Source organism: Chiloscyllium punctatum, chromosome 40 (assembly GCF_047496795.1).
Source record: "Chiloscyllium punctatum isolate Juve2018m chromosome 40, sChiPun1.3, whole genome shotgun sequence".
NCBI lineage: Eukaryota > Metazoa > Chordata > Chondrichthyes > Orectolobiformes > Hemiscylliidae > Chiloscyllium > Chiloscyllium punctatum.
The window spans coordinates 44,142,111-44,166,272 of NC_092778.1; the positions used below are offsets into that span (position 1 = coordinate 44,142,111).

At 41.4% G+C, this 24,162-nt stretch overlaps 1 protein-coding gene across 5 annotated transcripts in view; it reads right to left on the reverse strand.

The window, feature by feature from the left end:
* LOC140464531 (CREB-binding protein-like) overlaps positions 1 to 24,162 on the reverse strand; it is a 204,739-nt gene that overhangs the window by 126,037 nt on the left and 54,540 nt on the right. For 4 of the 5 annotated variants that reach the window (XM_072559706.1, XM_072559704.1, XM_072559709.1 and 1 more), the window contains exons 3-6: positions 17,165 to 17,341; positions 16,187 to 16,454; positions 6,403 to 6,516; positions 4,812 to 5,045 (exon numbers count right to left, since the gene is read on the reverse strand). In XM_072559706.1, the coding sequence (XP_072415807.1) occupies positions 4,812 to 5,045; positions 6,403 to 6,516; positions 16,187 to 16,454; positions 17,165 to 17,341 (793 nt within the window). The remainder of the gene's footprint in view (positions 1 to 4,811; positions 5,046 to 6,402; positions 6,517 to 16,186; positions 16,455 to 17,164; positions 17,342 to 24,162) is intronic. The other variant, XM_072559707.1, reaches the window with a different exon arrangement.

A 24,162-nucleotide genomic window follows, 5' to 3' on the forward strand; every position in this document is an offset into this window, starting at 1 on the left:
AAACCCTTAACACTATGGCAGTCCCAGTCTATGTTTGGAAAGTTAAAATCCACTACCATAACCATCCTATTATTCTTACAGATAACTAAAATCTCCTTACAAATTTGTTTTTCAATTTCCTGCTGAGTATTGGGGGGGGGGGGGAAGAGTTTGTTTATAATATAATCCCAATAAAGTCAACATCCCTTTCTTATTTCTCAGTTCCACTCAAATAACTTCCCTGGATGTATTTTTGAGAATATCCTCCCTCAGTATAACAATAATGCTATCCCTTATCAAAAATGCTAACCCCTCCTCTCTTGCCTCTCTTTCTGTCCTTTCTGTAGCATTAAGCTGCCAGTCCTGCCCATTCCTGAGCCATGTTTCTGTAATTACTACGAAATTTCAGTCAAATGCTCCTAACCATGCCCTGAGTTCATCTGCCTTTCCTGTTAGGCCCCTTGCATTGAAGCAAATGCAGTTTAATTTATCAGTAATAGAGTCATAGAGATGTACAGCATGGAAACAGACCCTTGGGTCCAACCTGTCCATGCCGACCAGATATCCCAACCCAATCTAGTCCCACCTGCCAGCACCCGGCCCATATCCCTCCAAACCCTGCCTATTCATATACCCATCCAAATATCTCTTAAATGTTGCAATTCTGCTTTGTTCCTGCCTGTCCTGACTATTTGACTCACTCCCTTTCCCAACTGTACCAGTCTCAGATTGATTTCTTTTCTCACTATCTCCCTGGATTCCACTCCCCCACTGTACTAGTTTAAAATCCTCCCGAGCAGTTCTAGCAAATCTCCCTGCCAGTATATTAGCCCCCTTCCAATGCAGGTGCAATCCACCCTTCTTGTACATGTCACTTCTACCCCAAAAGAGATTCCAATAATCCAAAAATGTATACCCTTCTCCCCTGCATCAGCTCCTCAGTCATGCATTTATCTGTTCTGTCCTATTCCTACTCTCACTAGCTCGTAGCACCGGGAGTTGTAATCCAGATATTACTACCCTCGAGGAACTCCTTTTTCAATTCCTGCCTAACTGTCTATATTCTCCCTTCAGAATCTCATCCATTTCCCTTTTTATGTCATTAATTCCGATGTGTACAATGACCTCCCACTGGTCCCTCTCCAAGCTATCCTTGATCTTGGCACCACGGAGGCAACACACCATTCTGAATTTTTCACTGCTAGCCGCAGAAATGTCTCTCTGTGCCTCTGACTACAGAGCCCCCTAACACAATTGATCACTTAGAACCCGACGTACCCCTCACTGCATTAGAACTAGTCTTGATACTAGAAACTTGACTGTTTGTGCTACATTCCTCTGAGAGTCTATCACCCCCTACATTTTCCAAAACAGCACACTTGTTTGAAATGGGGAAAGCCACAGAAGACTCCTGCACTATCTGCCCACGCCATCTACCTTTCCAGGAGTTAACCCATCTGCCTGACTGTATCTGCGGCTTTTCTCCTTTCCTCTAACTGCCATCCATCACACCACCTCGCTCTTGTGGATTCATCATTGCCTGTAATTGCCATTCCAATTGATCTGTGAGATCTGATGGGGTTCGCAACCAAATACACTTCCTGCAGACATAATAATCCGTAACATGGAAACTCTCCCTAAACTCCCACATCTGACAGGAAGAGTACATCACTCTAATAAAGGCCATCTTTGCTCCTTCACAATCTACAGACCCAGAAAATAGCACTGCCTTTTTGCTCTGAAAAAGTGCTCTAGGATAACTTAGTACTTATGGTTTATATTTTTAAAATTTAATCAAGAGACAGATCTCAATAAAACATATAATCAAGAACCATTCTACTTGCTACTGTAGACTTACAGCAAGGTTACATGTTAAAAACTATGCACTTATCTGTCCCTGTGCTGTGAGATCTCCCACCCAGATTCCTCCAGGTCAGCTGTGAATCTAGCTGCTTGTAAACCTTTCCTCGATGCTCTCCAAAATCCAGACACAGATGAATTCAAACAGCAAAGGCTGTAACTGTGCAGATTCACAGCAGTCAGTAAGCAGCGTAAGTTTCTTTCTCTCACTCCTTCACTGACTGTGTACTCACTGCCTTTTGTCTGTCTTTCTCCTTTTAAAAATACCGTTATTTTGATCTTCTTTCCCAAAAGTTCCAAAACAATGTAACAGTTTATAAAACAGTAATTGCTGCTCCTGGAATTCGAGGAAATCACCCCCAACATCTAAAATACCTCAAAAAAAGGAGCAGCTCTTACAGAATTTGATTCACTGCACATGAAGTCAAGATATGGTTGGAGACACTGGATACCGTGATGACTATGGGCCCTGACAACATTCCAGCAAGAATACTGAAGATTTACTCCGGAACTTGCTGCTCCCCCGCCAAGGTCTTCTAGAACAACACAGACATTTACCTGACAATGTGGAAAATTGCCCAGGTAAGTGCTGTTTCAAGAAGCAGGACAAATCCAATCTGGTTAATTACTGCCTCATCAGACCACTCTCAATCATCAGTAAATTGATGGAAGGTGTCATTAACAATGCTATCAAGTAGCACTCGCTTAGCAATAACCTGCTTGGTGGTGCCCAGTTTGGTATCTGCCAGGGCCACTCAGCTCTTGACCTCATTACAGCCTTAGTTCAAACATGGACAAAAGAGCTGAATTCTAGAGGTGAGTTGAGAGTGACAGCCCTTGACATTAAGGGTGCATTTGACTAAGTATGGCATCAAGAAGCTCTAGCAAAACTGGAATAAATGGGTATCGGGGAAAAAATCTCTGCTGGTTGGAGTCATACCTGACACAGACACATGGCTGCGTATGTTGGAGATTAGTCATCCAAGACATCTCTACATAAGTTCCTCAGGATAGTGTCCTAGGCCCAACCATCTTCAGCCGCTTCCTCAATCACGTTCCCTCCATCATAAAGTCAGAAGTGTGATGTTCACCAATGATTGCAAATGTTCAGCACCATTCGCGACTCCTCAGATATTGAAGCAGTCTATGCTCAAATGCAACAAGATCTGGACAATATCCTACTTTGGGCTGACAAGTGGCAAGTAACATTCACACCGGACAAATGCCAGGCTATGATCATCACCTATAAAGAGATAACCTAACTACCACTCCTTGACATTCAATGGTGCTACCATCACTGAATCCCTACTAGCAACATCCTCGGGGGCGAACCATTGACCAGGGACTCAACTGGACTTGCCATATAAACACAGTTGCTACAAGATCAGGTGAGTGGCTAAGAATACTGCAGCAAGTAACTCACCGCCTGACTCCCTAAAGCCTGGCCACCATCTATAAAGCACAAGTCAGGAGTATGATGGAAATCTTCCCAGTTTGCTGGGTGGGTGCAGCTCCAACAAAACTCAAGAGACTTGACACCATCCAGGACAAAGCAGCTCGCTTGATTGCCACCACATCCACATGCATCCATTCCCATCATCACCAACACTCAGTAACAATAGTGTGTACTAACTACAAGATGCACAGAAGAAATTCACGATAGCAACTTCCAAACTCATGACAACTTTCAGCTAGAAGGACAAGGTAAGCAGATACATGGGAACATTACCACCATCAAGTAACCTTCCAAGCTATTCACTACCCTGACTTAGAAATATATCGCCATTCCTTCACTATTGCTGTGTCAAATTCCTGGAATGCCCTCCCTTGTGGGTCAACCCATAGGAGTGGATTGCAGCAATTGAAGAAAGCAGCTCACAACCACCTTCTCAAGGGAACCAGGGTCGGGATGACCTGCCAGCAACACACACATACCACAAATGGGGATAGCGGTTTAACCCACTGATCAGAAGCAGAACTGGTCAAGCCATATAAATAATGCAGCTATAAGAGCAGATTAGCAATTCTGCAATGAGTAACTCACTTTCTGACTCTGCGAAATCTTTCTACAATTTATAAGGCACAACTGAGGAGTATGATGGAATATTGTCCACTAGCCTGGATGAGTACAGCTGCATCAGCACGTAAGCTCAACAGCATCTTGCTCGATTGGCAATCCATTCACTACTGGTTCAGTACGCGTACCATCTCAAAGACGTACTGAGGTAATTAGCCAAGCCTATTCAATAGTGCCAACCAAGCACATGACTTTTATCACCTAGAAGATACAGGGTGCAGATATCTATGAATTACAAGCCATTCTGGATGAGTGCAGCTCCATCAACATTCAACAAGTTCAACATCACCCAAGACAAAGCAATCAGCTTGATCAGCATTTAATTGGTTAACAGCACACAGTCATAGGAGTGTATACCACACAACTCGTGAACATTCCTTCAACAGCACTTTCCAAATCCAGAAGAACTGCAGCAAACACATAGGAGTACCAACAACTGTAAATTCTCCTCGGAATCACACACATTCAGAAATATAAATCAGCTGAGTCTGGACCAAATTTCTGAAACTGCTTACTTATCAGCAGCGTAGAAGTATCTTCCCACATGAAGTTCAGTGATTCAAGGAGGTGGCTTAGCATCACTTCTCAATGGGAATTGGGGAATGACAATAAATGCAGGCCTTACCAGCAACATCCACATCCTACAAATGAATAAAGAGTGCACTGTGCCAGTTTTGGTATATGTAATGTGAGGATAGAAAGCAATTTAAAATTGGAGAAACAAATAAGTTTTTCACTGAGTATTACAAGGTATCTCCATCATAAGTAAAACTGTTAGAAAACATGACCAAAGTGCTGCAAGCCCTAATAGAACTGAGGAAAAATATGCTTTAGCATACTTTCAGTTTTGCTTTTGTGGTTAAGCCATGAACTGACAGTCTATCACCATTCTTACCCAATGGGTTGGGCCTCATTGATTGATGGACTTGAGGCTGTGTTGGCTGTTGGCCTTGTACCTGAGGCTGCGGCTGCGCTTGTGGCTGATTACCATAGGGCAGTCCAAGTGCGGCATATGCTCTCTGCATTGAGCTGGGATCGATAGGGTTTGAATTAGTGGATGTACCTTGCGGACCACTTCCAACTGCACCGACTGCATTTGGTAACCCACTTGACAGAGAACCTAATAAGGCTGTAAAATCAGATACAACAAATTTGTATGAAAGTTACTGGTCAATCAATACACAACGCCCATTTTGATTAACAGTTAGATTGCAAGAACATCTTGCATTTCTATTTCATTGAAGTGCAATGTAATACAAACAAAAACAAAACGGGCGATGCTAGAAAAGCAGAAAGTGCTGGAGAAGATCTGGTAGCATCTATTAAAAAAAAACACAGCTAATGCCAAGGGTAACTGGATTTGAAATATTAACTATGTTTTTCTCTTTACAGATGCTGTCTGACCTTCTGAGCTTCTCTCACTGTCTATTACTGTTGTGATGTAATACGAGTTGATAAAATATAAATGAATGCTTTTTCAGAGTGAAGCAGTTTATGATTTGAAAGGAGTACAGTCCATGCTTAGGCATGAAAGGCTTACCCTCCCCCACACCTATATACTATAGTAGATGGGGCATAATTTAAAAAATTTAGTCACAAATTCAAATGAATTCACTTCCTCTTGGCTATTCCACAGTAATGTGTTTGGCTAATTTTAAGTCTCCTACATTAAACATTTGAACAGAAACAACCAGTTTCAGAAAATAAAAGGTAAACCTTGATTCTCCTTCCTAATAGATAACAGATGAAAAATATTTCAGCTAGCATGTTAAGTTTCCAAGGTCATTTTCCAGTTTTATAATCAATAAAAGAGCACAACAGGAGTTTGATATGGTATCAAAATTTGAATGCAAATGATTCAAAAGTACTCACAAAGTTTGAAAAATTAAAAGATGCAATGCTGTACAAGTGCTATTCAAAATCAATCACAAAAGCTCCATTATCTAAAATTTCTGTCCTTATTATGCAGATCATGAAAGAAGGGGAATTGCATATGAATTGTAAATACATGTAGCTGTTTTTTTGTACAGATCACAAGATCTTGGTGTTCTGATTTAGGATTTACTTACTGATGAGGCAACTGTGCCAAGTCCAAATGTCAAGGCTTAATAAATTTAAATAAGTTAAACCAACAAGTAACCAACAGAATGCATAAAGAGGTATATCAGATCATTAGTTTGTTTTGCTATTTACCAGGGAGATTGAACAGGCAGATATGAAAGAAATGTATTTAAGTAAAAGAACTGAATAAACAAAACAAACTCTACATGCAAATTGAGCCAACACTTATGACATTTAACATCATAGAAATAACATTCCAAGATAACAAGCTACACCTTAGACAGGCACACACATTATCTTGCCCATATCTTAAACTTTGTAACTGCTGTTGAGCTAATTTCTACATTTAAATAAGAAGAATTTGGAAAACACATTTTCTAATAATTTATTACATGCATATGACATTGTGAATCAATGGCACTTACTCTGTTGATTCCTCTTGTCACTGGCATTTTTCAGGGGTAGACATACAGGACAGTCATGTCGAGTGCAGTTTTTCCAGTGGGAGATGATTTGCCTTGATGATGCACAGTGAGCAACTGTTTAAACAAACAGGCAGATTTCTAATATTAAACTTATGAAATCAGGATCAGATCAAACTGGATAACTACAATTAAACTGCTTTTAAAATGTCATTTAATGAAACAATGTTAAAAGGCTGCTGTGGCTGAGTGGGTCAGCACAAGACAACATGAAGCCATAGTAAATATTATCAGCAGACCATCTCATGCAGGCCCAACTTTTCCAACTGAGGAAAAGCATTTGGTACAGGGAAGCAAAGCATTTTGCTTTTAAAAATGAAATGATGGGCCACAGGACCACCTTGCAGAAAATTTAATTTTCTCACTCTGCTGAGCACCCAGTCTCTGCTCCAAAATTGTTGAGAGAAGATGCTTTGTAAGATGCTTTCCATTAGAACACGCATAGAGTAGAGGAGAGAAAAGAGAGGAGCGTTACTCAGCAATACATACACACAGCCAGAAAACTACTCAAGCCCTCCTCACCACCTGGAGGTTACTTGCACCAAGGCGCCTGGAGGGGCAGGTGTGAAAAGGGGAGAAAAAATATTTTTCAGAGAATATGCAAAACACATTAAAAAAAAATTGTTAAAACTAAGTTTTGCTTCATCCTGTTGGCCAAGACTTTTTTTGTGAAGTTTACACACTAATGTAAATTTGAAATCAGCAGCTATGGACACAGTTACAGTGACATGAAGCCATTTGGAATTATAAAGAACACCATAACAGAAAAGATTGAACTATTTCTGCAGTTGTCAAACATGACAGCTCGATTAGAACACAAAGTGCAAAGGGATATGTGTGAATTCTCCAACCCTGTGTTGATTGCAAACATAATTTAGATCTTACTTTAGAGTAATTAGCAGAGAAATTTAAATATTCTCAGATCCTCAGACTAGAGCACACTGAGGAAACTCCTATGAAAGAGGAGAGAGATTGTACTGGCATAATTATCTAATCATTGCGTTAAAAGCATGTGAACATGTATTTTTCACTACTACCAGCATTCTTGTGCTCGTTTGTGTTTTTACAATTAAACCAAAGGCAGTGTGTGCATATACTCTCAGCAAATGGAACAGTTACATTTTTGGATATTCACAATGAATTAAAACCACTTAAGACATTGTAACCATAGGCTCAGGAGCATGTCATTCAAACGATCACATCTGTCTCACTATTCAAGCTATGCAACTCCTATTCTGCACATCAATTTCAAATCCCTGATTCCCTTAGATGACAAAGATCAATAAATCCTAGCCTTAGATTTTAATGAACCAATATCTACAGCCTGTTCAGAGGGATATTTCAGATTTTTTGCTTTTACTCATGGGATGTAGGCATCACTGACTGGCCAGTATTTATTGCCTGTCCCTAATTGCTGTTGAAAAGGTGGCGGTGAGCTGCCTTCTTAACCATTGCAGTTCAGGTGCTGTAGGTTAACACAGCAACAGTGAAGGAACAGCTGTATATTTCCAAGTTAGAATGGGGAGTTGCTTGGAGAGGGGCTTGCAGCATTCCTTGCATGGGTTTGGAAGGAACTTTTTCAGAATTTTTGGTGATTTTCTGCGATGGATCTTGTAGATAGTACATACTGCTGTGACTGAGTGTTAGCGATAGAGGGAATGGATGCTCATGGATGTAGTGCCAAAAAAGCAGACCACTTTGTTCTGGATGATGTCAAACTTCGAGTGCTGTTGGAGCTACACCCACTCAGAAGAATGGACACTATTCTGACTTGCACCTTCTAGATAGTGGACGGGCTCTGGGGAGTCAGAAGGTGAGTTACCGCAGTATTCCTAGCCTCTCATCTGCTCTTGTTTAGGTGACGAGTCCAGTTGAGTTTCTGGTCAATGGTAACCCCCAAGATGTTGCTAATGTGGATTAGTTGATGGTAACACACTCTTAATGTTAAGGATGGTGATTAGTCGGTCTTTTACTGAAGATGATCATTGCTTCGTAATTATGTGGCGCAAATGTTACTTGCCACTTGTGAGTCCAAGCCTGGATATTGTCCAATTCTTGTTGTATTTGAACACGGATTGCTTCATTTTCTGAGGAGTCACAAACGGTGAGAGGCCATTTGTGAACATTGCGTAAACATAGGTGAACATCCTCACTTCTGATGTTATGATGGAGGGAATGTCATTGATGAAATAGCTGAAGATAGTTAGGCCTAGGACAATACCCTGAGGAACTCTTGCAGAGATGCCCTGGAGCTGTGATGGCTGACCTCCTACCACAACCACTTTTCTCTGAGCCAGGTATGACTCCAACCAGCACAGTCACCCCAATACTCACTGATTCCAGTTTTGCTAGGACTCAGTGATGCCACATTCAGTCAAATGCAGCTTTGCTGTCAAAGGGTATCACTTTCATTTCACCTCTGGAATTCAGCTTTTTTATTCATGTTTGAATCAAGGTTGTAATGAAGTCAGGAGTTGAGTGGACCTGCAGAACTCAAAATTGGGCATCAGTGAGCAGGTTATTGCGAAGCAGGTGCTGCTTCATAGCACTATTGATGACACCTTCCATCACTTTACTAATGATTGAGAATAGACTGATGAGACAGTAATTGGCCAGGTTGGATTTGTCCAGCTGTGTGTGTACAGCACATACCTGGGCAATTTTCCACATTGTCAGGTAAATGCCAGTGCTGCAACTGCACTGGAAGAGCTTGGTTAGAGCAGCAGCAAGTTCTGGAGCACAAGTCTTCAGTACTATTGCTGGAATGTTGTCAAGGCCCAGAACCTTTGTGCATTCAGTGCCTCCAACCATTTCTTGATATCACATGGAGTGAACTGAATTGGCTGAGGATTGGCATCTGTAATGCTGGGGACCACTAGAGAAGGCTGAGATGGATCATCCATTTGGTACTTCTGCCTGAAGATTGTTGCAAATTTTTCAGCCTTATCTTTGCACTTATGTTGGGCTCTTCCATCTTTGAGGATAGGGATATTTATAGAGTTCCCATCTCCAGTGAGTTGTTTAAATTATCCACCACCATTCGCACTGGATGCGGCATGATTATAGAAGTTTAAATCTGATTTGTTGGTTGTGGGATGCTTAGCTCTGCCGATCACTTATTGCCTAGCATACAAGGAATCCCATTTGGTGGCTTACCAAATTGACAACTCATTTTCAGGTACACCTGATGCTGCTTCTGGCGTGACCTCCTGCACTCTCCACTCAACCAGAGTTGATCCCCTGGCTTGGTGGTAATGGTTGACTGCTGTATACGCTGGGCCATGAGACTGTAGATTGTGCTGAAATACAAATCCTCATGGATGCACAGTCTTGAGTTACTAGACCTGTTTGAAATCTGCCCCACTTAGCATGGTAATTGTGATGTGAAAGTGGGACTTTGCTTTCACAAGGACCGTGTGGTGATCACTTTAATGACGCTGTCACGGACAGACGCATCTGTAGCCGGCAGAGTGTTAAGGATAAAGTTGAGTACATTTTTTTCCTTGATGGATCCTTCACCACCCGCCGTAGACTCAGTCTAGCAGCTATGTCCTTTAAAACCAGACCAGCTCAATCAGTAGTGCTACTGCCGAGCCAACCATGATGACAAACATAGAAATGCCCCACCAAGAGTAGATTCTGCACCCTTTCCATCTTCACTGCTTCCAAGTGTTGCTTAACATGGAGGAGTACTGAATCATCAGCTCAGGGAGGATAGTGTGTGGTAATCAGCAGGAGGTTTCCTTGTTCATGTTTAACCTGAAGCCATGAGAATTCATGGGCGTCGGAGTCAACATTGAGGTCTCCCAGGGCAACGACCTCCCGGCTGTATACCACTTGTGCTGCAAACTCTGCTAGTCCCCGTCGGTAGGACAGGATATATCCAAGGATGATGATGGCGTTGTATGGGACATTATCTGTATTGTCTAATTTCATGAGTATGACTATGTTGTGTTGTTGTTTGAGGAGTCTGTGAGACAGCTCTCTCAACTTTGGCACTAGCCCCCAGATGTTAGTAAGGGTGTGTTTTGCAGGGTGAACAGGGCTGTTTGCACCGTTATCTTTTTTGGTGCCTATGTTAATGCCAGGTGGTCCATCCAGGAGGTCTTAACTCTTTGTTGAGACTTCATAGTGACTGCTACAATGAATAGCTGGCAAGGCTCTTTCAGAGGCACTTGACAGTCAACCACACTGTTGTTTGCATCACAGTGCAAGATAAAGAATCCTCCCTAATTTCACTCTTCTATGACCTAGTGCTCATTTTAAGACTCTCCACGTTTATTCAGGATTCTCCTCCAAAGGGAAAAAAACACTCTAAAGTCATTCTGTTATAACGCGTGTTTTGCGAACGCGAATTCGCTGTAACATGATTGATGAATTGGGGATGTTGTTTCTACAGCACAAACTTTTAAATGTGTGTTGGTTGAAACACGACTACAGCACCAACACGTTAAGCACTGTTTATTAAGAGCATCATTCTATCACGTGGGATTGCACAAGAATGCAACCATTGTGTTATAGAAGAATTGACGACATCTACAAAATCAAGTATTGATTAAATTAAGTATCTTGATTAGTGGTTTCCTAAATGTTCCAACAGCTAAACACAACTGTGAATTATGCACCTGCGAGATGGATACCTTATTGTCTGTGCTTGATGCTCTCTTGCAGTCTCTTGTCATAGGTGAGTTGGATGAAAAGTCCTCATCTCATGAATTCAAGGCGGTAGCAGATTGATCAAGAAATAGAAAAGCTCCTGGCAAGGATGGAATTGGAACTGAACTCTTCAAGCACTGAAGTCCCATCTATGACCACCTCCTCCGCTAAAGGTAACCTTCCTTGCACAGGAGATGACTGAATCAAAGATGACTGCACCATACAAAACAAAGGCAACGGGGAGACTCCAACAACCACAGGAAAACCTTACTCCTTAACATACTGCTAAGGCCTTTGCTAAGTACATACTTAAAAGCACCATCTACTTGCAATTGTGCAGTCTCTGTGCTGACAGATCTTCTGTGGAAACGAGCTTCTCTATATGCCAACAAGAGGCGATGCGGAAGTGCCGGTGTTGGACTGGGGTGGACAAAGTCCACCAGTTTACTGATCTCCCCTTACCCCACCTTATCCCAGATCCAACCTCCAACTCAGCACCACCCTCTTGAACTGCCCTAACTGTCCATCCTTCTTCCCACCTGTGCGTTCTATCCTCCACTCCGACCTATCACCATCACCCACCACCTTCATCTACCTATCGCATTCCCAGCTAACTTCTCCCCAGCCCCATCCCCTCCCATTTATCTCTCAGCCTCCTCTGGCTCCCCCAACATTCCTGATGAAGAGTTTATGCTCAAAATGTATACTCTCCCACTCCTCGGATGCTGCCTGACCGGCTGTGCTTTTCCAGCACCACACCTCTTGACTCTGATCTCCAGCATCTGCAGTCATCACTTTCTCCTGGACAAAGAAAGAGGTCACATGATACCCAGTTGTAGTCCAACAGGTTTAGTTGAAATCACAAGCTTTCAGAGCATGGCCCCTTCATCATGTGAAGGGCAATAGTGGAAGGATGCTTGTCAGCCTGGAGGCCTGTGACGAGTGGAGTGCCTCAGGGGTTGATGCTGGGCCCATTGCAGTTTGTTATCTACATCAAAGATTTGGAATGAGAATGTGAATGTATAAGGCATGATTAGTAAGGTTGATTAGTTAATATAGTCAAATCAAGGTAGGAATTTCATGGTGAATGGTAGGGCCTTAAGGAGTGTAGTGGAACAGAGGGATCTTGGAGTTCAGGTTCATAGTTCTCTGAAAGTAGAGTCACAGGTAGACAGGGCAGTGAAGGCAGCTTTTGGCACACTGGCCTTTATCAGTCAGAACTGATGTACAGAAGTTGGGAAGTTATGTTGTACTTATGCAAGACACTGGTGAGGCTGCACTTGGAGCACTGTGTTCAATTTTGGTCACCTTGTTACAGGAAAGATGTTATTAAACTGGAAAAAGTGCAGAAGTTACAAGGATGTTGCCTGGACTTAATGGTCAAGTTATAGGGAGAGGTTGGACAAGCTAGGACTGAGGGTAGACCATATAAAATCATGAGAGGCATGGATAGGGTGAATGCACTCAGTCTTTTTCCCCAGGGTTGGGGAATCGAGGATGAGAGGGCATCAGTTTAAGGTTAGTGGGGAAAGAATAAGAGAACTTGAGGGGCAACTTTTTTTTTAAACACAGAGGGTGGTACACATATGGAATGAGGTGCCACCGGAAGTGGTTGAGACAGGTACATTATCAACATTTAAAAGGCATTTGGACAAATACATGGATAGGAAAGGATTAGAAGGATATGGGCCAAGTGCAGGGAAATGGAGTTAACATGGACGAGTTTGGGCCAAAGTGCCTGTTTACGTGCTATAGTATTCTATAAGAAGCACACAGATACAGAATTTATAGGCAGAGAGATCAAAAGATCATACAATGGTGTAAGTGGAGTCTCAAATAATAAATTTTTGCAGGTGATTACTCATATCATCTGGCACTTTTAAAATGTCAACAGCTGAATAACAAGTGAAGAGATGACCTAAAATCTGATTAAGTGAGGCAGAGAGATAATTATAAAAAATTAAAATAAGGTGGGTCTGGAGTCAACAATGTAAGGAAGATTTTACAGATACAGAACAGTGTGGAGGGGTCACGAACCCAAGATCATGGTGGAGGCCATCTTTATCAATGTCTTCCAGTCATTTGGTTTATTACTTTTTAATTTTTTGTAATTATCATCTCTCTGCCTCATTTAATCAGATTATAGGTCACCCTTTCACTTGTTGCTCAGCTGTTGATACTGTACTGACATCATCTGATACGTTTGATCACCTGCAGAGACTTATTATTCAACACTCCACTCACCATTTGTATGATCTTTTGATCTCTGTCTATAAACTGTGCCTGTGTACTTTTTGCTCACGTCACCTGATGAAGAGGCTATGCTCCAAAAGCCTGACTATAATCTGGTGTCGTGTGACTTCTGACTTTGGCCAACAAGAGAAGCAGTGTAGGATATTTTTCTTTAGCTTACTTTCTTAGATCGCTTAAAGGAATTTGATACCATCTTCAAGATTAGAGGGAAAACTGGGTGTCCACCAAAGCTTCTCCATCTTAGACCTAATCCACTGTTTTACAAGCAAAAGACAATTTGTAAGTCATCCTCCAACTACTCAAACCTTTTGTACACGTATATGGTGTTTAAGCACAATTCAAATCATATTTATGGATTCTTTCACAAGGAATCTGCCAATGCACCCATAATGGCCTGTTTGAGACTGACCCAGCACAAACACAGTTATCATTTTTGAAGAAGTCATTTTCTTAAGACACTTAGATAGTTGGTTCAAACTATAATTAATACATTTGTGATTTAAAGCACAGAATCAATTGTAAAGTGTTCCTCTTTGTAATTGGCATACTTTCCTTTAGTACAGGTCCGCATGGTGTTGAAAAGTTGTTTTAGGTTTTTAGACTAATAACACTCTATCTCACTGTGAGTATCAAATTGAAATATTCTGAAATCATATGAACATCCATTCAGGAAAAACATAGCTTCTATTTATATTGCACCTTTAAATTAATAAAATGCCGAAGGCACTTTTCAGGAATATGCAAGACAAAATAGCATACGCAAACCACAAAAAACATTAGGTCAGGTGATCAACAACTTGATCAAAATGTAAGTTTTAACGAACATCTTAAAGGAAGAATATGGGGTGGAGATATAAAGGGAAGGTATTTCAGTATTTGGAAGCTTGACAGTTAATGGTACAGTTCCAATGATGCTGCAATTAGAATTAGGAATGCACAGGTGGCTGGCAGAGATGTTTGGAGGAGTGTGGAGATGGAAGGGATTACTAAAGGGAGCACAAATTCATGCAGGAAATTTTACATTAGAGATGCAAAATTTAGAGCGAAAAAGTTTCTTGGCTCTGAGCCAATACAGATCAGCAAACACAATATTAGGGTATTGGGACTTGCTGAAAGTTAAGACATGAACAGCAGAATTCTGGGTTCTCACAATTTCATGGAGTGTACAATGGAGGAATTTCTGGTTGCACATCAGTCCTAGTCTACTGACACTGTGTGGAGAGGTGTTGGGCACAAGGGCCTCCTTGTGGGCCAGTGCCTGGCCAAACTGGTCATCAAACTGTCTAGGCAGCAAGTTAAGGAGGGGGTCACCTGTCTGCACCTCTTTCATAGATGTGCCTGTGTTCAATGTCCATTGAGGGGGAACAGAAAGTGCTCACCACCACAGCTGAGGCTTTTAGAGATTGGTGGGCACAATATCATCTCCCTGGGTAATAACATTTTGATAAGATTCCATTGACTCACCGTTTTTGTTACAATGCTCCCACAGGGTTGGTCTAACTTGATTAATGTTTTATTTGAAAGAGCAGAATGGAAACAGCTAGGTGAGCATTGCAATAAGTTAGTCTGTACTAATAGAAGTACACTTCAGCAGTAGACGGCATGTGAGAAAGGTGAAGCTGGACAATGATACAGAAGTGGAAATAAGTGGTTTTAATGTTGGCAAAAATAAGGTCAGAAGTTCAACTTGGGATCAAATGTGTTGGGATCAGATTTTGAATTTATAGGCTTAATCGCAAACTATTGCCAGGGAGAATAATGGAGATTACAATTGGACAGGACATCTAGAACAAGTTCCTACTTTTGGCATTCCCAATGTTTAATTGGAAGAAATCTTTGCTCATCCAGCATTGGTTGTCGAAAAGCGATTTGATAATGCAGTAATAGTGGAGGTGCTGATAAGAATGGTGGTGAGGTAAAGATGAGCTTTTGATAGCATTCATATGAAAACTAACACTCTTTTTATGGATAATGTTGTTGAGGGGCTACATGAGAAATGGAAGGGAATAAATAATAGATCCTTGAAGGGCAGTCACAAGAGGTAATGATGTTTCTTGGCTCTGAAACTAGAAACTACTGCAAGCAGTTTTCTGACTACTATTAAAATAATAGAACTAGGTTAGAACAGTCCTACCCAACTGGACAAAACCAAAGCAGCAGCAGAACAGGATGATGTGGCCAATGATATGACAGAATGCAGATCGATTAAGAAAGATGAACAAGGCAAGTTACCTTGGTCAGTATCACACTGGATATCATTTCTAATTCTAATAAGACACCTGCTTTATTACTATTTTCAGAAACCATGGAAGTTCAACTGGGATCAGGTATGAAGAGCAATAGTAATGATACCAAATAAGTAATCAAATGATTGATTTTCATGCTCACAAATATGCAAATAAAATGAAGTTCTGTTTAGTATATGTTGCCTCAAATTAGCGTGGTAGGAAGAAGGTTCACTACTGGAAACCAACCTGCATGGTTAGCCAGAAAGACAGTCCTTCATAGCCACTTGCAGGGGCTCAAATAAAATTTAAAGTACTATATACTTTTCAAATCTGCTCTGTTATATCCACTATGACAAAGAGCTAGACTTTTGCAATGTGCTCTTCAAGATATATGTTTGTCATGTCACCAACATTATACTTCTGTTTAAAAAATGCTGAGACATTTAAAATCAAATGTCTATTATCACACTCAGAACAGATTTTGATTAAAGGATATTTTCATGAGATTCAAGAGGACTGCATTTGAACCCTTGGCCACCTGGCTCATTAAAAGCATGTAGGTGGTGCACAAACTAATCAAGTACACTTACCCTGGCAGGACTTGCCTGCCTGACAGTGAGTCATGTGATTCAGGACGTTTTTCATGGTTCGGCAGTGGGGCAGCGCACAGGGTCGCACCTCACCGTTTGCCTGTTCTCTTCGCTGACACTTGTGGGCATGAAGCAGTAGGACCAGCTGCTGCTGAATCAGTTTGCGCTTCTCCGGATCTGCTGTCGGTGCAGATCCCATTCCTTGCGTTGGTACCTGGGATGGTACTTGTACCATCCCAACCTGTTGAACCTGGGACTGTTGCTGTGACTTGGAAAGAAACAAACAAATGAAAGAAGGCTCAAAATCCAGAGACAATTTCTAAACAAGAGGAGGGAAAAAAACAAAATAGCTTCTAAACAAAGTTGAACATTGAGAAAAAACAGAGCAGCACTGCTGCATTGGCAAGATGATGCAACATAAAATTTCTCTCAAGGATTGAACATTTTTATTTCAGGCAAGTACATCATTATGATGCTTTTTTTCAAACAAGTCCAAGCTGGCAATTAACACCAAGTAAAGTTATTTTCATCCAAGCATTGTAGGAAGAAGGTTCACTATTGGAAAACAACCTGCATAGTTAGTCAGGCAGACAATAATCCTTCGCAGCCACCTGCAGGGGCTCAAGTGAAGTTTAAAGTACTACACACCTTTCAAAGGGAAAAGGGTGAAAAAAATACAGGGCATATAAAAATAAAACACCAACTTTAACTCTGATCTCTCTGTTAGTAACTAATATTTGCAGCTAAGTTGGAAGGACATACAAGTTACTATACAGCTGAAAGATATTCCAAAATATTTCTTCTTATTAAATCATATGAATTACTCATCTTATAAGTAGCTAACATTTTCAACATGCAATGAGTTATTAGATTTTATATACTATTGAAAACATTTCCAAAATTCAAATTCTAAAATTCTTTCTACAAAGAATTTCAATTTCCTCGCCCAGCATATTTAGAACATAGAGCTTTACTTACCATGTTTGGCACATTTGTAACTTGAGTGCCTTTCAAATCAGCTGGAAAAGGAGGCAGGCTATTGGAAAGATTGCTTTTGTTTTGTAATTGAGGTCCAACCCCTGCAGTGCCTAATTGCTGCCCACCAGTTTGGCCATAGCCTTGTCCAAATAGGCTTGCATTACCTGAAATCCCCATCTGCAAAGAAAGAAAGGAAATCTAATTATTCCAGTCATACGTACACGCCTGAAATAATAAAAATCTTGAATAAAAATTTGAATCCTTTCAAAACAGAAACAAAGTCTTAAAACCGATAACATGGCCTGCTTCCGATGGATGAATTGTGACTATGTGAAAGAAACACCAGAAAATTTGCAAGCAATGTAATTTTTCTTTGCAATGAAATTATTTTCTCCTGTCAAAATGTTGATCTATATATAGTACAGATAGATACAGTTTTATAGGAAGGGTATAAAGGAATGAGTCAAAAATTAATTTCAAAAAACCATTCTCTGCTACATGTTAAAATAATCTCAATTTTTGAATAAGCAGAAATTAATTATCTAAAAAAAATTAAAGGACACGCTATCACAGTTGAGTTTGATCATTTCAGCTGGAAAACAGCGTACGGGGAATAGTTAAGGTTCTTCTCACTGATCTTTATCCAGTAGTCTACACTGGATAAGCAAAAGAAATTGCAGAGGATTGTGCTCATGTTACCACACAAGGTAAACCACCATGCTTAATTTAACCCAGCAACACAGAAAAGATATATCCTCTGCAGTAAATGTGTGAAAATTCGATAGGCCAAGAACTAGCTAAAGTAAAAGTAACAAATTTATTTCTTAGAGTATAACAGTGAATAATTAACTAACAACTATTTACAACTCTTTCTCTCACCTATCTTTTACTTTCCCTGCTATGATAAAACCCTCAGATTAAGACTGACCAAAATTCAATTTTTCAAAAACCAGCCAGATGTTCTTTTCTTCTGAGGGATTTCTGCTTCACAGGCTACTGATCAACAAAGGAACCTTTGAGAGAGCTATTTTTCAGGTAGTCTCTTTACATGCTGGTGGTTTGGCAGCTCTCTTCCCAACTGTTCAACTTTCCCCAATCTTATCTTCCCAGCACTGGACTGTGTCATTGGCTTTTAAGATTGTCAATATACTCAATTCAAACTTGATTGGAATTTGGTACTTTTCAGGGTATAATTAAACTGATTGGCCTAAGTCGAATCTGTTTTGTTGTTTCCAGGCAACCAGCTAATTTGGCTTTCAACCAAGTGTTACACTGTTATCTTATTGAGAACACTTGGTGCTGTCAGGTAGCTCTACCAGCTTTTAACTCTCTTAAAGGTACAGTACACTCACACCTTCGTAACACTCAACTATACAGTTTGTCAGATTCTCATCATTCATTGCCAAGAATGGGGAGGTAATAGTCTTGTGGTGTTATCGCTAAATTAGTAACCACAGAGAGCGAAGTAATGTTCTGGACATCCCAGTCGAACTTTACCATGACAGGTGGTGGAATTTAAATTCAATAAAAATATGGAATTAAAAGCCAGATTGTTATAGGTCATAAAAACCCCTGGTTCACAAATTTTTTTTTCAGAAAAAGGAACCGCTAGCCCAGTAAGCTATTCAGGTATAACAACTGCTATGAAGTCTCAAAATAGGCATGAAAACAGATGGCCTATTTTGTGGTATCAACCAATGCCATTAAGAGTGTGTGTGAGTGAGTGTGAGTGTATTGGGTGGGGGGGGGTCTTTCTCTGTGGGGTTAGTGCCAAAACAAGGAAAGTTGCCTTACAGACTCATCAAGCTTCGGGCATTGGTCACAGAAACAGAATCATAACTTCCAAACAATGTCATAGGCATCCCACTCACAGATCAGACCCAACAGAGATGGCACCATATTGGCATATAATCAGGAAGAAGTTGTCCTAGAACACCTGAGAGGCATTTGTTAAGTGTGTACAAGAAAATTTTCTGATTCAGTATATGGATATACCTACTAGAGAAGGTGCAAAACTTGACCTACTCTTGGGAAATAAGGCAGGGCAGGTGACTGAGGTGTCAGCGGGCGAGCATTTTGGGGCCAGTGACCATAATTCTATTAGTTTTAAAATAGTGATGGTAAAGGATAGACCGGATCTAAAAGTTGAAGTTCTAAACCGGAGGAAGGCAAATTTTGACGGTATTAGGCAAAACTTTCAAAATATGATTGGGGGCAGATGTTTGCAGGTAAAGGGACAGCTGGAAAATGGGAAGCCTTCAGAAATGAGATAACGTGAGTACAGAGATAGCACATTCCTGTTAGGGTGAAAGGAAAGACTGGTAGTCGTACGGAATGCTGGTTGACGACAGAAAGTGAGGTCTCAGTTAAGAAAAAGGAAGCATATGTCAGGTATAGACAAGAAAAATCAAGTGAATCCTTAGAAAAATATAAAAGCAATTGTGGTAAACTTAAGAGGAAATCAGGAGGGCAGAAATGGGATGTGAGATTAGATTAGATTAGATTACTTACAGTGTGGAAACAGGCCCTTCAGCCCAACAAGTCCACACCGCACCCGCCGAAGCGCAACCCACCCATACCCCTACATCTACCCCTTACCTAACACTACGGGCAATTTAGCATGGCCAATTCACCTGACCAGCACATCCTTGGAGTGTGGGAGGAAACCGGAGCACCTGGAGGAAACCCACGCAGACACGGGGAGAACGTGCAAACTCCACACAGAGTCGCCTGAGGCGGGAATTGAACCCGGATCTCTGGCGCTGTGAGGCAGCAGTGCTAACCACTGTACCACAGTGCCGCCCACTAGCTTTGGCAAATAGAGTTAAGGGAATCCAAAGGGGTTTTATAAATACATTAAGGACAAAAGGGTAACCTGGAGAGAACAGGGCCCCTCAAAAGATCAGCAAGGCAGCCTGTGTGTGGAGCTGCAGGAGATGAGGAAGATACTAAATGAGTATTTTGCATCAGTATTTACTGTGGAAAAGGACATGGAAGATATAGAATTTTGAAAAATGTCCATATTAGAGAGAGAGGTGGTGGCGCTGGATGCCTTGAAACATAAAAGTGGATAAATCCTCACAACCTGATCAGGTGTATCCTTGAACTCTGTGGGAGGCTAGGAAAAGGATTGCTGGGCCTCTTGCTGAGATATTTGTATCATCGATTGTCACAGATGAGGTGTCAGAAGACTGGAGGCTGGCTAACATGGTGACATTATTTATGAAAGGTGGTAAGGAAAGGCCAGGGAACTATAGACCAGTGAGCCTGATGTCAGTGGTGGGAAACTTGCTGGAAGGAATCCTGAAGGACAGGATTTACATGTATTTGGAAATGTAAGAACTCATTAGGGATGGTCAGCTTGGCTTTGTGCATGGGAAATCATGTCCCATAAACCTGATTGAGTTTTTGAAGTAACAAAGGAGGATTGATAAGGGTAGAGCGGTGGACATGATCTATATGGACTTCAGTAAGGTGTTCGACAAGTTTCCCCATGGGAGACTGGTTAGCATGGTTAGATCTCATGTAATACAGGGAGAACTAGCCATTTGGATACAGAACTAGCTCAAAGGTAGAAGACAGAGGGTGGTGGTGGTGGAGGGTTGTTTTTCAGACTGGAGACCTGTGACCAGTGGAGTGCCACAAGGATCGGTGCTGAGTCCACTACATTTTGTCATTTATATAAATGATTTGGATGCAAATATAGGTGGTGTAGTAAGTTTGCAGATGACACCAAAATTGGGATGTAATGGACAGCGAAGGTTACCTCAGTGTACAACGGGATCTTGATCAGATGGGCCAGTGGGCTGAGTAGCAGCAGATGGGAGTTTAATTTAGATAAATGTGAACTGCTTCATTTTGGAAAAGCAAATCAGAGCAGGATTTATACATTTAATGGTAAGGTACTAGGGAATGTTGCTGAACAAAGAGAGTGCAGGTTCATAGCTCCTTGAAAGTAGAGTCGCAAGTAGAAAGGACAGTGAAGAAGGCATTTGGTATGTTTTCTTTTATTGGTCAGAAATTGAGTACAGAAATTGGGAGGTCATGTTGTGACTGTACAGGACATTGGTTAGGCCACTGTTGGAATATTGCATGCAATTCTGGTCTCCTTCCCATTGGAAAGATATTGTGAAACTTGAGAGGGTTCAGAAAAGATTTACAAGGACGTTGCCAGGGTTGGAGGATCTGAGCTACAGGGAGAGGTTGAATAAGCTGGGGCTGTTTTCCCTGGGAGCATCGGAGACTGAGGTGTGATTGTATGGAGGTTTATAAAATCATGAGGGATATGGATAAGATAAACAAACAAAGTCTTTTCCTTGGGTGGGGGGAGTCCAGAACTAGCGGGCATAGGTTTAGGCTGAGAGGGGAAAGATATAAAAGGGACCTAAAGGGGCAATTTTTTCAAGTAGAGGATTGTGCATGTATGGAATGAGCTGCCACAGAAAGTGCTGGATGCTGGTACAATTGCAATATTTAGAGTCATAGAGATGCTCAGTGTTACTTATTAAATAAGACTTCTTTTGCTACAGGCATTCTATGTCTCTGTTTAATAAGAAAGGAGTGCACTGCATTACAAATCAGACTTAGAGTCAGAGATGTACAGCATGTAAACAGACCCTTTGGTCCAGCCTGTCCAACCCAATCAGATATCCCAACCCAATCTAGTCGCACCTGCCAGCACCTGGCCCACATCCCTCCAAACCCTTCCTATTCATATACGCATTCAAATGCCTTTTAAATGTTGCAATTGTACTAACCTCCACCACATCCTCTGGCAGCTCATTCCATACATGTATCACCCTATGCGTGAAAAAGTTGCCCCTTAGGTCTCTTTTTATATCTTTCCCTGCTCATCCTAAACCTATACCCTCTAGTTCTGGACTTCCCCACCCCAGGGAAAAGACTTTGTCTATTTATCCTATCCATGCCCCTCAATTTTGTAATTAAAAGGCATCTGGATGGGTATATGAATTAGAAGGGTTCAGAGTGCCGGCCAAGTGTTGGCAAATGGGACTAGATTAGGTTGAGATATTTGGTCAGCATGGACAAGTTGGACTGCAGGGTCTATTTCCATGCTGTACATCTCTTTGACTGTAAGTTGGCAAACTGGATCCAAAATTGGCTTGCAAACTTGAGGCAAAGGGTGATGGTGGAGAAATGTTTTCATGATTAGAAGCTTGTGACCAGTGGTGTACCACTGGGATCAATGCTGGAACCCTTGCTGTTTGTTAGGTTCATCAACGACTCAGATGTGAGGATAGAAGCATAAATTAGTATGTTTACAGTTGACATGAAAATTGATGGTGCTATTGATAGGAGGAGGACAGTCTCAGGCTGCTGTCTGATGTTGATCAGTTGGTGAATTGGGCACAACAACTTCAGGTGGAATTTAAAGTGTGAAATGATGCATTTTGGGAGGTTCAATAGGGGAAGGAGATACACAATGAATGGTAGGTTCCCAGGGAGCACCTTTGGAACAAAATACTTGATGTACAAGTCCATACATTCTTGAAAGTGTCGGCACAAGTAGATTGCCTTCATTAGCCGGGAAGTAGAATATTAGAGCAAGGAACTCTTTTACAACTTTATAAAACATTGGACAGATCACAGATAGAGTACTGTCTGTATTTCTGGCCACCAAACTATCAGAAGGATGAGACTGCACTGGGCATGGTGCAGAGGTGATTCATCAGGATGTTACCTTGGATAGGGAGCTTCAGTTGTAAGCAAAGACTGGATAGGCTGGGTTTACTTTCCTTGAAGCAGGGAAGGATGAAGGGGCTCTGACTGAGGTATACAAAATCATGAGAGGCACAGAGCGGAGGTGATAGAGTCATCAAGATGTACAGCATGGAAACAGACCTTTCGGTCCAACCCATCCATGCCAAACAGTTATCCCAACCCAATCTAGTCCCACCTGCTAGCACCCAGCCCACATCCCTCCAAACCCTTCCTATTCATATACCCATCCAAATGCCTTTTAAACATTGCAATTGTACTAGCCTCCACCACATCCTCTGGCAGCTCATTCCATACACGTACCACCCTCTGTGTGAAAAAGTTGTCCCTTGGGTCTCTTTTATATCTTTCCCCTCTCACCCTAAACCTATTCCCTCTAGTTCTGGACTCACATCCGAATTATTAATATACGACGAAAAATAGTGGACCCAGCACTGATCCTTGTAGCACTCCACTGGTCACAGGTCTCCAGTCTGAAAAACAACCCTCCTCCACCACCCTCTGGTTTCTACCTTTCAGCCAGTTCTGTGTCCACATGACTAGTTCTCCCTGTATTCCGTGAGATCTAATCTTGTTAACCAGTCTCCCATGGGGAACCTTGTCGAACACCTTCGTGAGAATCTTTTCTCCATGGTAGACATGTCCAACACCAGATGGCATAAATGTAAGATGATCAGCAAGTGGTTTAGAAGAGATCTGACAAAAACATTTTTCATCCAGGCAACCAAAATATGGAATGTGCTGCCTGAGAGGGTTGTACTTTTGCAACATTTAAGAAGCATCGAGAAGAGCACTAAAATTGCCATGGCACTGTAGGCCATGGACCAAGTTCAGGTAAATGGGATTAGTGTAGTTTGGTGCGTGTTGATCAGCATTGACATGGTGGAATAAAGCATGACTGTATGACTAGGAGTTCCTCCTCAACAAATTTGCCTATCACAGATACACGTGTCCATGACAGTACTGGTAAAAGTGATTACCACAGAGTCCTCATCAAGGCAAAGTCACTCCTCACATTGAAAATATCCTCCATCATGTTATGCATCATGCTGCATCATAACCATTACCATGTTAAATGGGACAGACTTCAAATAGATCTCGCAACTTGAGAATGGGTATTTGAATGGCATTCCGTCAGTCATCAACAGCCACAGAATTATACGCCACAACCTGAAACTTAATGGCCCAACATATCCAGCCACTTTATCATTATAATCAAATGAAAGGATAAACTCTGGTATAATGAAGAGCACAGGTAG